Source organism: Podarcis bocagei, assembly GCF_964188305.1.
Source record: "Podarcis bocagei genome assembly, chromosome: 1".
NCBI classification, from domain to species: Eukaryota; Metazoa; Chordata; class Lepidosauria; order Squamata; family Lacertidae; genus Podarcis; species Podarcis bocagei.
In genome coordinates this window covers 31,649,568-31,663,917 of record NC_138125.1, presented here as the reverse complement: position 1 = coordinate 31,663,917, position 14,350 = coordinate 31,649,568, and the positions used below count along the sequence as shown (strand labels likewise).

General features: G+C 43.4%; 1 protein-coding gene across 4 annotated transcripts in view; it reads left to right on the top strand.

Moving 5' to 3' along the window:
* The window catches only part of ESRRB (estrogen related receptor beta), a 164,597-nt gene that overhangs the window by 125,373 nt on the left and 24,874 nt on the right, over positions 1-14,350 (top strand). For all 4 annotated transcript variants that reach the window (XM_081173816.1, XM_081173817.1, XM_081173815.1 and 1 more), the window contains one exon: positions 1,481-1,597. In XM_081173816.1, the coding sequence (XP_081029942.1) occupies positions 1,481-1,597 (117 nt within the window). The remainder of the gene's footprint in view (positions 1-1,480; positions 1,598-14,350) is intronic.

Below are 14,350 nucleotides of genomic sequence, written 5' to 3'. Positions count from 1 at the left end.
CTGAATGGAAGCAGCTGGTACCGCACTTCGAGCTCCTGAATCTAACCATGTGGTGGCAGGGCTGTGTGAGCATGCAGAAGGGCATCAGAGAAATGAAACTGCCTCACGTTGCTGTTGACGGTCAGGATGTGGGTCTTAAAAGATAATACTCTGAAGGTGAAACCCTTTTGTAAGGCAGGCAGGCTCAGAGTCAGCATCGTTGGGGGTTACAGTGTTCCTTAATAAGCCCCAGGAGCTAACTAGTTCATCCTGCTGTTTTGGCAGCGTGATAATTATTCTTTTAAAAAACAAGTAGCAATTTCAATGTGATTTTCAGTCCTTAGCTCATTTCAGAACCAGAAGCTAGGCCTGTAATGGGGCCGCTGCCCAAAATGGCAATCCATGTTGAAGTTTTTCCTCCTCTCCTTGTATGTCATTAAGGAAATGCCTGACATTATATCATCATGCCATATGCTTTCCTGCATTCTCCAGCATCAGCCAATGATGTGGCGCAAGGGATGAGGAACTATGTGATGTTGCACCACATTTTTGCCAAAAACTGAATGGCAGGGTGCAGTTGCTTTTAATAGCGGCCCTATGCTCCAAGTCATATCTCAACCCAGCTTCATTCATTCCAGTATGGACCATGTAAGAAAGATTATCTAAAGTTAAGAGATGATGTACTAAGACTGCAGGATGGTGACTTGTTTAAGGTCATCTCAGTACATTTCCTCCCTCTATGCATAAATAAGTACTTTGTGTGTGTTTCTGCATATATGTGAAAGGGTAATGTCAGAACTGTATCTGCAAAAAATCTTTTCTAGAATCTTCATCTTCACTGTTCTTCCTCTGCCACCTCACCTTCACTATTCATGAATTTATAAACTTCTGACCTCCTCCCTTCATTTTTTAAATGTAGATTGTAAGCCTTATTTGCAGGAACAAGGGGTGGGAAAGAAATTTGATTCAGTTTTCATGTACAACCTAATTTGCATTTCCTGAAAAAATACGAGAACCGAAAAACAGCCATCCTTCAAATTTGCACTTCTTTGAATTTTACAGTGCAGTTCTCCGGCCAAGTAATGTGTACAAACACACACATACTGGGATAAAATGCATGCATAAAAATGCGAAAATGGCATGCGAGAATGCATGATATTAGGGGAAATTGCTTTGCAGAAATGTGCATATTAGACGAAAGTGCATACAAACATATGCATTTTAGAAATAATGGGGACTTTTCCTTTTCATAAGAAAAACCTGCAAACTGATGTGGCAATGCAGAGAATTAAATTTAGGACTGGAAAAACGAGAAACAAGTGAGAAATCAAAAGTGATACACCTGCCCAATTTGTAGAAGGGCTCGTGTAACAATGGCACTGGTCAAAGCAGAGATTCCTTTGTTGTTGTTTGAAGAACACTTCTGAGGGCATAATACCCTGCAGTCATCTTCTCTTCTATTTGGTGCTGGTCCTTAGTGAGCCCCTCTTTGTCTTTGCAGGGAACATTGAATACAGCTGCCCGGCGACCAATGAGTGTGAAATCACAAAACGGAGGCGCAAATCCTGCCAGGCGTGCCGCTTCATGAAATGCCTCAAAGTGGGGATGCTGAAAGAAGGTAAGGCGAGCCGGGCGCATGACTTCTGTCGGTTTGCCAACCCCTGGAAACCCTCACCTCTCTCAGACTGAGGCCAGGTTATGCTTTGGATGTGAAGGAGGAAGCAGCTGGAGTTGGTTCGAATTCTGAGTGACCAAAGGGGGGAAGACAATGACATGCCGGTTGTGTTAAAGTGAAATTCTGTTCCTGACCTGACTGAAAATGTTAAAAGCAGGCAAATTGAAAACGAACACACCACAGTCAGGTGTGAAAAATGCATATGGGCTTAACTGCAGTTATGCATGTTTCGCTCGTTTGTTTCAAAGAGTTGGTGTCCCAGCCTTCGATTTCAGACCTAGGTCAGCTTCCACAAAAAAGGGAAATGTGTTTTGAGGTGCTTTGGCAAATAAAAGGGTATTTGCCCAGCACTGGAAAAACTTAAGATTCCCCAGTCCAATCTGAGGAGCGCATTCCACAGTTTGGGTACCACACCTGAAAAAAATACAATATTTCTCTGTGGCCTGCCTAATCTCAGAATGTGGAAGTACCCAGAGAAGGGACTTAGAAGATGACATTTGGGTGAGAATGTAAGACTCTGACACTGATGGTTACATGCAGATGGTGCCATGGCTCCCAACGCAATATGCTGCTGTCTTTTTTTAGTCTATTGTGCTGTTTGTATTGATATTTTGTTCCATTGGAAACCCTCCTCAGAGGGGTTGCACTTGGCTTATTTTCCACGTGTGAAAAATGCCTTTTCCTTAAAAAAAAGGGGGGGGGAGAGTCATCTGAGCAGTGGCATTCCCTTTCGCTTTCTTTATAGGTTTATAGGCACTTAAAAATGGCTGAAGAATCTATTCCTTTCATTCCCCATTTATTTGTACACGTTTATTTTATATGAAACATTTACGGAAGTGGCATGCTACAAGCTATAAGATTCCATACATGTAAAAACAGAACTGTGCACTGAACATTGGTGTGTTTGCAGAAGAATGTGGGGTTGGAATGAGAAGGGTTGAGTAAACCTATCCATTTCAGTCCTATATCAGTTGGTGGGGTTTTTTTTAGTCCTTGTGAAAACTTATTTGCCTTGTAATGCAAATCTCACCTACTATAAACATTTTCGCAAAGTATTTCCCCCTCATAGAATGCATTTTTGTATGTCTCCACCTGCTCTAAGACATGCATTTTTATGCACACACAAACTCTGTTACATGCCTTTTGGTACACATTGCTTGACTGGAGAACTGCATTACAAAACCTGGAGAAGTGTGAATTTTGAAAGGTGGTTGTGTTTCGGTTCTTGTATTGTTTCAGAAAGTGTGTGTTATGCTGGTTCGCCTTCCAGTGCAAACTGAATCAAATTCTCTCTCTCTCTCTCTCTCTCTCTCTCTCTCTCTCTCTCACACACACACACACACACACACACACACATCCCTAGGCACGACTGGGAAGAAAGTTTGATCATAGTCCATTTGTTCTGAGAGGAGATAAACATCCCTGGCTGGAGAGAGGCCTTTGTCCCTGTGCAGGTGGTCTCCTTTGCCCTGCAGTGCTCAGCCCACCATCTCACCCCACCTATTGATCTTCTCAGTGTTGTCTGAACAGTGCTTGGCTCATCCCCTTGTGCTCCTCTCCTCCCGCCCCCTCCATCCATCCATTCAAGGTGCGCCACTGGGAATTCAATGGCAATTAAACACATTCTTATGGATTGGCTTCAAAGCTTCATTTCCCTGGGCTCCCTCCAGAATGGAAGGCTGGGGGGGGGGGCAGGGAGGAAATGTAGCACTTGTAACTCTCTGCATCGATGTACTTGGAAAAGCACAGCTGCCTCACAGCCTAACCCACACGGAAAGGATATCAGCACTGGAGAGTGCTCCAGCCCAGCACATTTCAGCCAAAGCAGGCAGGCTGCCATCTGTGGAAGCCAGAGATGAATTGGAAGCCATAGTGCTTTCCTCTGAGGTGTTGCAAGAGTGATAAAAAGCTAGTGCTGTTAGTAATGTAGATTTAAACCCTGTTTTGCCCTTTGATTGACAGATGTTATCTGAGGTTAAATTTCTGCCTCTCGCTCACTCTCTCTCGACTGGAGCTCTCCTGACATTGGTGAGCTCAGGCCTGTGACCCTTCGTGACCTTGCTTTTAGATTAGGATGGTGATGGATTCAGAGAGAGAAATTAGCCTGCTTTGAAGGTGGTGGAGTGACCTAGCGATGTGTTGTCCCTCGGAAGCCGGGAAAGATGAACTCTCTCTCGGTCCCTTGGATTCTTCCATTTTACTTACTCTGATTTGCTCTTTTCCTTTACAGCTTCAAACCACATTCATTCCAGCATCCACTTAGGGTCCAGTTCTTTATCTCATATGGGCTTTGCAGCACTGAAGTTTAGATTACACTGCTCTAAAGGCACACTGCTTTAATTGGACATGTAATCATATTATATGTGCAACCATTAATAGTAGTGATTCAGGACGTGCCTGTTGCCAGGAACTTGGATTGCTGCTGTTTGTCGTGATCATTTATACTTCCATCCTATGATAATATACATCTGTATGCAGGAAGCCATGAACTACTGTTACTGCTATAAGGTATGCAACTACTAGCAACAATCATTGTAGCATTGTTATTACTATTATTATCTGCAGTAATATTATTTGCAGAAGAAAAGGAATTCAGTCAATACAATGGCTTTAAAAAGCCCAATAAAGGCAAAAAAATAGTTTTGTGGCATTTAGTCTCCAAGGAGTCAGCAATTTTCTAGGAAGAACAAATCCAAAATTGTTTGACTTTCAGCACAGAGATGCAGAATTGGCTGGGGATTTTAGTTTATGAAGGGTTCATTGGCTCTTCCTACCTCTGGCTCTCTTAGATCATCCATTTAATCTCCCAGTCAAGGCAGGGTTGTTCCCAAGTGCACATTTTTCTAGTATTATATCCAGGTCAACCTTACAAGTTCCAAGTGCTTCCCTTGAGAAGCACCTCATACTGATCAGAAGAGAGCCTTGATATTCAAAGTAATATTTTTCTCCTTCCGGGATCCCATTCGTCATATTGTCCCCTATCACCAACACTTCCAAATACCACATTAAACAATTCTCCACTGCTTGCTGTTTTGAAAGAGATACAATGTGCTTTTGCCATCTCTAGAGACGTTAGGATCACATCAGACTGTAACAACAATTCTGGCAGTTATAGAAGATAGCTCTCTTCTTATTTTCTAGTTTTTAAAATCTTGATTTTCTCTTGTGACCCATTACCAGTCACTTACTATAAAGTTCTGGTGAAAATCCCAGTGAAAACACAGATCTTCTTAACAAAGGGATAACGAGATTCCCTGTTTGGTGTTTTGTTCTTTGGGGCATTTTCACACAGACTAAAAATAGAGTCCAGCTGAGCACAATGTCATCTCCGAAGTGCCCAGAGCTAAATAATATAATTGGGAGTTGTCTTTTTTTGAAGTTACTGTAAGGTCATTTTTGCCATCATAGCGCAGTTAGATTTATTTGGAGCTTGCGTGTCTAACGAATCCAGTAGTTACTGAAATCATGACTCAACATTACTCCCAAAAGTCCCTAAACAAGTTTGCTGGATATTTCCAGACACCTGCCTCTAGCTTCTCTTCTGTTTGGCATCAGCAAACATCTGCTTCTCCCTCAAACTTAATGGCACAGTTTATTGACTGTTGCTGGTTACAAGCTGAAAGACCCTTGCTGTCTGTCTGAAGCCCATCTGACAATGGCTGTACGCTCTCCTGAGCCTCAGATGAGTTGCAAGGGCTTTGGGGAAGGAAGAAGAAGTGAGCAGTAGTCTAGTCCCTGCAGTCCCTTTCCCCACCCAAGAAGCTTCCTTCTTCATCTTTAGGTAGGACTTTGGTTAGGAGCTGTGTGATAGAGCTCACACACTAATGGTGCAATCCTAACTATGTCTGCTCAGAACTAAGTCCTGTTGAATTCAGTGGGTCTTACAACCCAGTAAGTAGGGATCAGACTGCAGCCTAAGAAGACCTTTTGGGCACAAACCCAAAAGGCAAGATTTGCCAGAAATAGAGACTGTCTTTGTCAGGTTACGGTGACGGGGGGGGGGCGGAGGAGGTGGAGAGGAAGGCTCCAAATGAATCCTTAAAGACTGTGAAAGACTATCCTTGTGATGTACCCAGCACTGGGGGTTTGTTATGGCAATGCAGAAAGCGATTGAGAAACAGAGGCAGGAAGGGAGCAGAGTGAGCAATCAATAGGTTTCTCAGATATCCTGGCCACTTTGCTTAAGAGAGCCCTAATCAATGCAGTGCAACTCAGGGAATGCATGTGCGCCGGGCCATCTCAGTTTCTTTCCTCATGACACTGCAGAGTGGAAACTCACTACAGCATGTGGATAAAACACAGTGTGGGAAACTTTCCATGTCAAACCTGATATATAAGCCCAGAGCACACGTGTTTAACATGCCAGCTTTCTTACCTGTAGTTAACCATCTTCATTCCTACAAGGATTTGCCACTGTTGCATCCATTTGGTGTCAAAGGTTGGGATCTGCAGCTCAACATGCCTATGGGGCTGGTGCTTCCATTCGCCCTTGGCATCTTAAGTTGTACAATTCTAGTTCAGCATTGGTTGACAAATAGTCAACTAGTTGTGGGGCGGGACTTACCTGACCGCCTGGTGGTGGAGTCGCTGCTGCTTATTGGGAGGGAGAGGGGAAAGGCAAGGAGACTGTGAGCAGAAACACTCTATTGGCTCCGCTGGAACATTCATATGGCACTGATCTCCCCACTGCCTTGCCTCCCCTTTCCCTCACAGGAAAGCATCAGTAACACATCTGCCAGGTCAGATAGCCCCACCCTAGCTTCCACTATTGCATGTAGTGATGGCTCCGAGGGCCAGATAAATGGCATCCTGGCTAGTCTTTATGTCTTAAGGATACCTTTGCCTAGAAATTAATTGGTACGGTATATACATATATAGGGACGCGGGTGGCGCTGTGGTCTAAACCACAGAGCCTAGGGCTTGCCGAACAGAAGGTTGGCGGTTCGAATCCCCATGACGGGGTGAGATCCCGTTGCTCAGTCCCTGCTCCTGCCCACCTAGCAGTTCGAAAGCACGTCAAGTGCAAGTAGATAAATAGGTACCGCTCCAGCGGGAAGGTAAACAGCGTTTCCGTGCACTGCTCTGGTTCGCCAGAAGTGGCTTAGTCATGCTGGCCACATGACCCAGAAGCTGTCTGAGGACAAACGCTGGCTCCCTTGGCCTATAGAGTGAGATGAGTGCTGCAACCCCAGAGTCGTCCGTGAATGGAGCTAATGGTTAGGGGTACCATTACCTTTTTATATACATATATATCTGATACATGGTGATAGTATCAGTCTAGACTAGGAACGGAAAACCTTAAAACTGAGCTACAAATCCAACAAAATCCTTTGGTAGACAGCATTTCAGACTGCCAAGTGGAGGGTGATATTTTTGAATGTCCCCCCATGTTAAAAGCAGCAACAGTGCCCTCCTTTAATATGGAAAAAAACCAGCACATCAGGAACAGGCATAGCCTAGTACCTTTCTCTTTGATGTGCTGCATAGGTATAATTAGAGAGGTAAGTCCTCCTACAGTCTGAATTGGTAAAATCAAGGGAAGACTTTGTAATGTTATTTTAATAAATATATAGCTCTCTTTTTTCTTACAAACTGCCCTGAGATATTTTGATGGGAATAATAATAATAATAATAATAATAATAATAATAATAATAATATTCTTAGAATTCTAAAATATGAAACTCACCCTGTAGGAAATATTTCAAAGAGTGCTGAAAGTTGGAATCTTGCATATTGGAACACAGTAGAGTTGTTTGGCTCTTCAAACTCTACTAGTATTTTATCTGTTTGCGGGGCAGGCAGGGAGATGAGAGACTGAAAATGACAGTAAGCGAGGTCGCATTTCAAATGTGAATTCCTTGAATAAGGCTTTCTTAGATCAAATTGCATGTTTCTGATCATGCACTGAGGTCATTCTCTTGCGATTGTGACATTACAAAGCGTTGGTGCAGAAAAATGCCGTTTTGTCCATTTACTCTGCATTAGGCAACTCGGGTGGTTTGGGTTAGCAGGCATGGGCAGAGCTTAGCACACACACACACAGCTAAACACTGGCTGGTTATGTTTAGCCTGTGCGATCAGTAGAATGAATCCTGTTGTCATTTTCCCTCCAGGGAAAAGCCTTTCTTTGGGAAGGGCTGAAGGGTAGCAGGCATGCAAAGACCTCTGAGAAACAAGAAATAGAGGCAGCAAAAGAGGAATCACTGTGACAGAATTGCATGGCAAAAAATAAAAATAAAAAAATTCTCAAGGAATTTCCCATTTGTTTTTTTCAGGCTAAGGTTGCTGATAGCCTTGTGAGAAAGTAGATCCAGAGGCTTTTTTAAAAACTGACTATTCTTTCCTGTTTAGGTGGACACATATATGCATAAACATGTAATAATTTTATATTGATGCAATTATCATTAAAAGTCTTGATATTGACAACACAATTATTGTTAAAAGTCTCAATATCTGTGTGCTTTGGTTTTCTTTTTTTTTCTTTAATAGTAGTAGAGATTGTGCTTATTGTATACTTATGTGCTTGGATACTGCTTCAAGAACTGTTGATAGAAAGCTGTCTATAAATGGCTTAAATAATGACTTAAAACCTGAAAGGCAGGCTATAAATAATTGTAAAAACTATAAATTATTAAATGTACAAAACAACAGTAGTGACATAGTGGTAATAAGCAAAAGCTTTCTAAAGACTCTCAAGAGTACAGTATAGCCTTTCTTTAAAAAGTCTTATCCAAATCATCTTTCTGAACATGTATCAAAACAGAAGAGAGGAAGTCAGGTTGATGCAAGGGGTTAAAGTGTCCTTAAATTTTCCTTGAACTGGCTTTAATACCTGTACACCTTAAACTCATCATGAGCAATAATCTCTAATTTTAAACAACGTCTTGGATCATTACTCTTAAATAATGACCTGTCTAAAGTCCGATTCATTTGTATTTCAGAATTTCCTAAACAATATTTCTGCTACGTTTCACATCAAAACACTTGACTTGAGGTCATGTTTGAGTTCCTTTCCTGTGAACCTGCCCCCCCACCCTGAATTGCATAGAAACTCGAATAATATTTCCATTACCTTTATCTCATTGTGTTAGCAAGCAGTGTTAACAATACAAGTTACCAGGTTCTTCATCTTTCAAAATCTTTTTTTTTTTTTTTACTCTCCCAGAGATAGGAATAAAGCATAGGAAATGGAGAGGAACAAATATCTAACCACGTGAGCAGAAACCGATTATAAAACACCAAACTAAGAGGAAAAGCTAGCAGAAGAGGACAGGGTTAAAAAGGCCAAGAGAAGAGGTTAGCTGTATTAAGCTTAATTTGAGAGTGAATATATTTCCTTTCTCTCTCTTGATATTTCTACAAGATAAAACTCAACAACAATCCAATCATGAACCCGAGATTACAAGGCAAGCTGCTTAGGCAACAAGAATTTACAAAAATAATTCAAAACTAAGAGAAATAATGTATTAACCACTTCTGTGATCACAGCTAATCCACTTTTCTCTAACATCCATGACACTAAGAACCCCATTTTCCTTCTACCCTAATCCCAAACCTGCTAACTGCTTTAACTAGCAAATCCCAGCTGCTCCTTCCCAGAATTCCACCCTCCAATAGACTTCCACTCCTACTCTAACAATATAATTTTAGAGTTTTAAGGGACCTCAGCGGCCATCTGTTCCAACACTGCACTGTGCAGGGTGCAATTACAGCATCCCTCATAGATGGCCATTCTGCCTCTGCTTAAATACCTCCAGCGAAGGAGGTCCCTCATTCCGGCCTCCAAGAAATTTCCTTCTTCCATCGAGCAGATTGTAAACACAGCTCACTGCATACCCTCCGACATTTCTCCAATGAAAATGCAGACCTCCGACCTAAGGGAAAGCAGGACATTCCAGGATCAAATAAAAAAAGTGGGACTGCTTCTGTAAATCTGGTACTATCCCTGGAAAATAGGGTCACTTGGAGGGTCTGTCACTGTAACACATTCTCTTGCAAGGACCCTCTGATTTAACACCTGCATCAAAAGGCTTAATTTCATTGGGGATGCTTTCCCATTGACCACACCTCCTTGCTAGAATCTGCTTCAGCTGCTCAACGTCTACATGCCGTATAGTTCTTGAATTGAAATTGAAATACTTTATTGTCACTTGTACAACTTGTATAGTGAGATTACACGAGCACCCCTCACTCAGCTCTCTTAGTCTTAATTCCCCTCGTTTACTGACACCCACCCACCCTGTTGTTATCCTTTCATTCAGCAGCCTAAGAGTCCACGGATAGAAGCTGTTCTTTACCCTGTTGGTGCGACTAATCATGCTTCTGTATCTTCTGCCCGAGGGCAGGAGATCAAGAAAGTGCCGGCCAGGGTGTGAATCATCCCTGAGAATTTTCCTCACTCTCCTGAGGCAACGTTCTTCCGCTATTTCATCCAGCGGATTCACGGGACAGCCCATAATATCTTGTGCTCTGTAGGCACTTCCTATCAGTTGATGTTAAACCAGCGTACCACACCGTGATGCAGTATGAAAGGACACTTTCTATTGTAGAAGGAGATCATCAAATTTTGATTGACATTGTTCTTAGAGGCAGAGAGGACCAGTGTCAGTAAAAAAAAAATGTAATTCCTTTCTCTTACACTCTAAACAGAAAACAGCATACTCTAGTACTCTAAATCCACTTCTGTTATACTGACTGCTGTAATCCAAGCAGCTAGCTAGAACAATAAAGAATTAATTTGAACGGGTTATTTTTGTCTCTCTTGCTTTCTCTTTAAGTATCTTTCGGTGGAGCACAACCGTTCGAGAAGTGCCCCCTGCTTCTCAAGTGTTCCCAGGGATCCCCCCTCCCCCAACCCCCCTTCCATTCTGTGCATTTTCTGAAAGATATTTGATTTCAGTGAAAGCTCTGCTGACATCCATGCAATATGCTTGCACTTTCTCTTTGTGCTTCCTGGGAAGGATGAGGACTCCTCCGGGGATTCTGGGTAATTGGGTTAGTGGCCAGCTCATGTCAGGAAATTAAAAGGCGGCCCTGATCAGGTTGCGGCTGCATGGGGTTTAATGGCTTTGTATGTATAGAGTATTCTGCTTCTACCCGTGCCAGAAATACCACGTTTCTGCATACTTCAGGTGAACAAAGCACATGGAGGAAAGTTCTCTCACTGAAGGACAATTGCGCTTTGAAAAACAATTTGTGGTTTTTGTGTGTTTATAACAATGCTGATATGTATTCAGGAGAGATGCTTGAGGAATTAAGTTTCTGTGAATTCTGATGCAACCTGGCCTCATCACCTCCCAGACTGAAGTGTTGGTCACAGTTATCTAATTATCATTAGAAGGTTGCACGTCTCCTAATTTTGCTATATACCCATTGACTAAAAAAATGTATCAATATAAATTAAAAATGCATATTTTGGGATGAAATGTTTAGAAATGTATACACAGAGACATATTTTGTGGATTAACAAAACATTTGCAGATTAATTGGATTTATGAATGAACAGGCAAAACTGATACGAGCTGGAAATGTACTATTCAGCGCTAGTTTTAAGAACAAATTTGATTACTATTAAACCATTTCCAATGTCCCAGATGCTTAATGTAGGATTTGCTGCACTGCACCCTCTCTCTTATAGCAATCTGGTTTTTTTAGGGCAGGGATGGGGAATATTTTTTCCCTGGCAGACCACTCACCTGTCAATCAGCTGATGTCATAATGATGTCAAATGATTGGCATGTGGGTGGTCCCACCCAGCTGTCAAAGTTGGCCTGTGCAGGTAGGGGGAGATAATGACCAAGTAGGATTGAACTCTTTACTCATCAGCTGATGCATGGGGAGTTCAATCCTGCTTTCTGAGAACAGGTGTGGGGCAAATGGGCATGGTTTTTGAAAAACAGCCTTGTGGGGCCAAATAGGGAGGCCTGGAGGCCCTAATTTGGCCCTCAGGCCCGAGGCTCCCAGTCCCTGTGTTAGGGCATTTCCAGACAATAGGTGGTCTTGCACCCTGGAAATGGTATGATTCTTCGGACTTAATTGATAACCTACATGCGCATTCTCTCTTTTGGCTATTATGATAATAAAATGCTGCTTCTGGTGAATGCTTTTATGGTGCTCTGCATAGCAGTGTGGATTTTAATGGTAGGAAATAGCCTGGCACTGGGGATGTAGCAGGGTTGGCCATACCGTGTGAAATAATAAGGTAGCAGATTGTGATCAGCAAACTTTCTTTTTTTATATATAATTTTTTATTCTGAGCAGCAAACTTTCAGGTCTATTTAGGGGGGGCATATATGTTTGTGGGCATGCACACATACCCCCATGCCCACATATGCACCAAGACATTAAAAACAGAGCAGGGTGTTTCACAGTAACAAGCATTGCTATGTAACAGGACTCAGCTTCCTATCTTCAAAGCAGCCAGACACACCCTTGTCGTAAAAAGCACAGGGATGAGTAATGTAGTAAGATGCAATAAGTTGTGAACAGTTGGGGTGATGGGGACTCCTTAAACTGGCCAGGCAGAAAAACTCTTAAATACGGACACACACATGCAGAGATGCAGACAGACGTACCGGTACGTGGTGCCCCAAGGATCAAATACAGAATGGAAAGTCGGGAGACCTACCCTGCCAAGGGACTCAACTGAAAAGGATGCATAGCCTGCAAATTCCATATGACAGCAAATGGGCTGCATTTCCCACTGTCTAGGGCTTTGCTTCATGGAGCTTTTAGAGGTATTTTTAGTCTCCGCGTAAGAAAAAAGAAACTAAACTTGATTGCTTGTGCTACCTCCTCTGCACACTCGGCTATTTTTACTTCCGACAGACTGGGCCTACATCCAGCATGTAGAGGGGGGGGGGCCTCTGAAGCTGGAATTATTTGCCTTCCATTAAGAAAAAAACCTCCCAAGCCTGATGTTATCAAGTCAGTGAGGGGACATCTGATCTCAAACTTGTTGGACAGATGTCTCTTGGCAGGGTTGTGCTGGAGAAAGGCAGAGAGAGCAAACAGATCAGTAGAATGGCTCTCATACTGCAGAGGGCTGGTGCTGGCACAGCTCTCTTCGAAGGACTTCTGGAACATGAGTGGCACCAACAGGATGATTAGAAAACTGACAGCTTTAGTCAAGGCAGGAGGTAAGGCTGAATCTGAAGCCACCGTGACTCTGCCCCCACACCGGTGAAGTGCATCAAAAGTCCCTTTTTTCCAGAAAAGAAAGTTAATAGTAAGAAAGCAAAAAGTGAAAACACTACAAGGAGAAGGAAAATTCTTAGCAGCTTTTCCCAAATAGGGTCAGCAAGCAGGTTGGGAAGCTGCATTACATTACGTTCACCTGCCTTCAAAAGCCATTCTTTGGGTAACGATACATTGGGGTGTGGGGAAGGATACAGGTGGCGCTGTGGGTTAAACCACAGTGCCTAGGACTTGCCGATCAGAAGGTCGGCGGTTTGAATCCCCGCGACGGGGTGAGCTCCCGTTGCTCGGTCCCTGCTCCTGCCAACCTAGCAGTTCAAAAGCACATCAAAGTGCAAGTAGATAAATAGGTACCGCTCCAGCGGGAAGGTAAACGGCGTTACCGTGCGCTGCTCTGGTTTGCCAGAAGTGGCTTAGTCATGCTGGCCACATGACCTGGAAGCTAACCCTCAGCCAATAAAGCGAGATGAGCGCCGCAACCCCAGAGTTGGGCACGACTGGACCTAACAGCCAGGGGTCCCTTTACCTTTACATTGGGGGGGGGGACATATTTGCCCTACAAAAATGTCACCAGCAGTTCAAAACTGCTGAGTGTCCAGCAGCCATTTTGCATCCCGCACAAAGTCCCAAACCTAGTGTTGTTCAGTCACGCGGTTGCAGGGAGATGGTAACCCACCACATAAATGGTGGAGAATATTCAGCAATATGGCCCTCTTAGGGAAAGAGCCCAGAAAAGAAAATGTTGAGAATTTTTTTCTGAAAAAACTCTTATGAGAAATTTTGCCTCAGCTCTATACTCACTATTGCTTCACACAACACAGACACAGAGTCGCACACGCTGTTGTCATCTTTCCCAGAGGAAAGTCTAGCATTTCATTCTCTGCCTATATTCTTTTAATGCATGCCCATGTACTGCTTCACACCAGTGGCGTAGCGTGGGTTGTCAGCACCCGGGGCAAGGCAAGTAATTTGCACCCCCTAACCCGTGGATTTGCGCCCCCTATCCCTAACCCCCAGATGTTGCGCCCGGTGCGGCCGGCCCCCCCTGCACCCCCCACGCTACGCCACTGCTTCACACAAACGACCATTGAGTAGTTGGGTTTTTGTTTTGTTTTAAATCGGCAAGTAAGCGAACTGGAACAGGGTAAGACAACTTGGTATGTTAGGTAACTCCACTCCCCCAAATAAGCAGTCCTAAACCAAAACTGGAACTGCTTCATGGTGCAATGAGGGGATAGCTCAGTCAAGCCGCACTAGAGACCTTTTAACGTCTACTCACAACTCCCCATCTCAGACAGCAGCGAACCTTCTGCAGCTGCAGGTGACCTGACTGTGTTGTTAAGGAACTTTAACTAGACTGATTTGGACAGTATGACTCACATGTGCTGTGTTTTCCCTCGTCGTCTTTGTCTGCCTTCTATAGGGCACTTTCATTTAGTGCTGTCACTGCAATGCTGTCAAAGCTCAGACTCAAGTAGCCGGCGTGAAATGCAGAATAA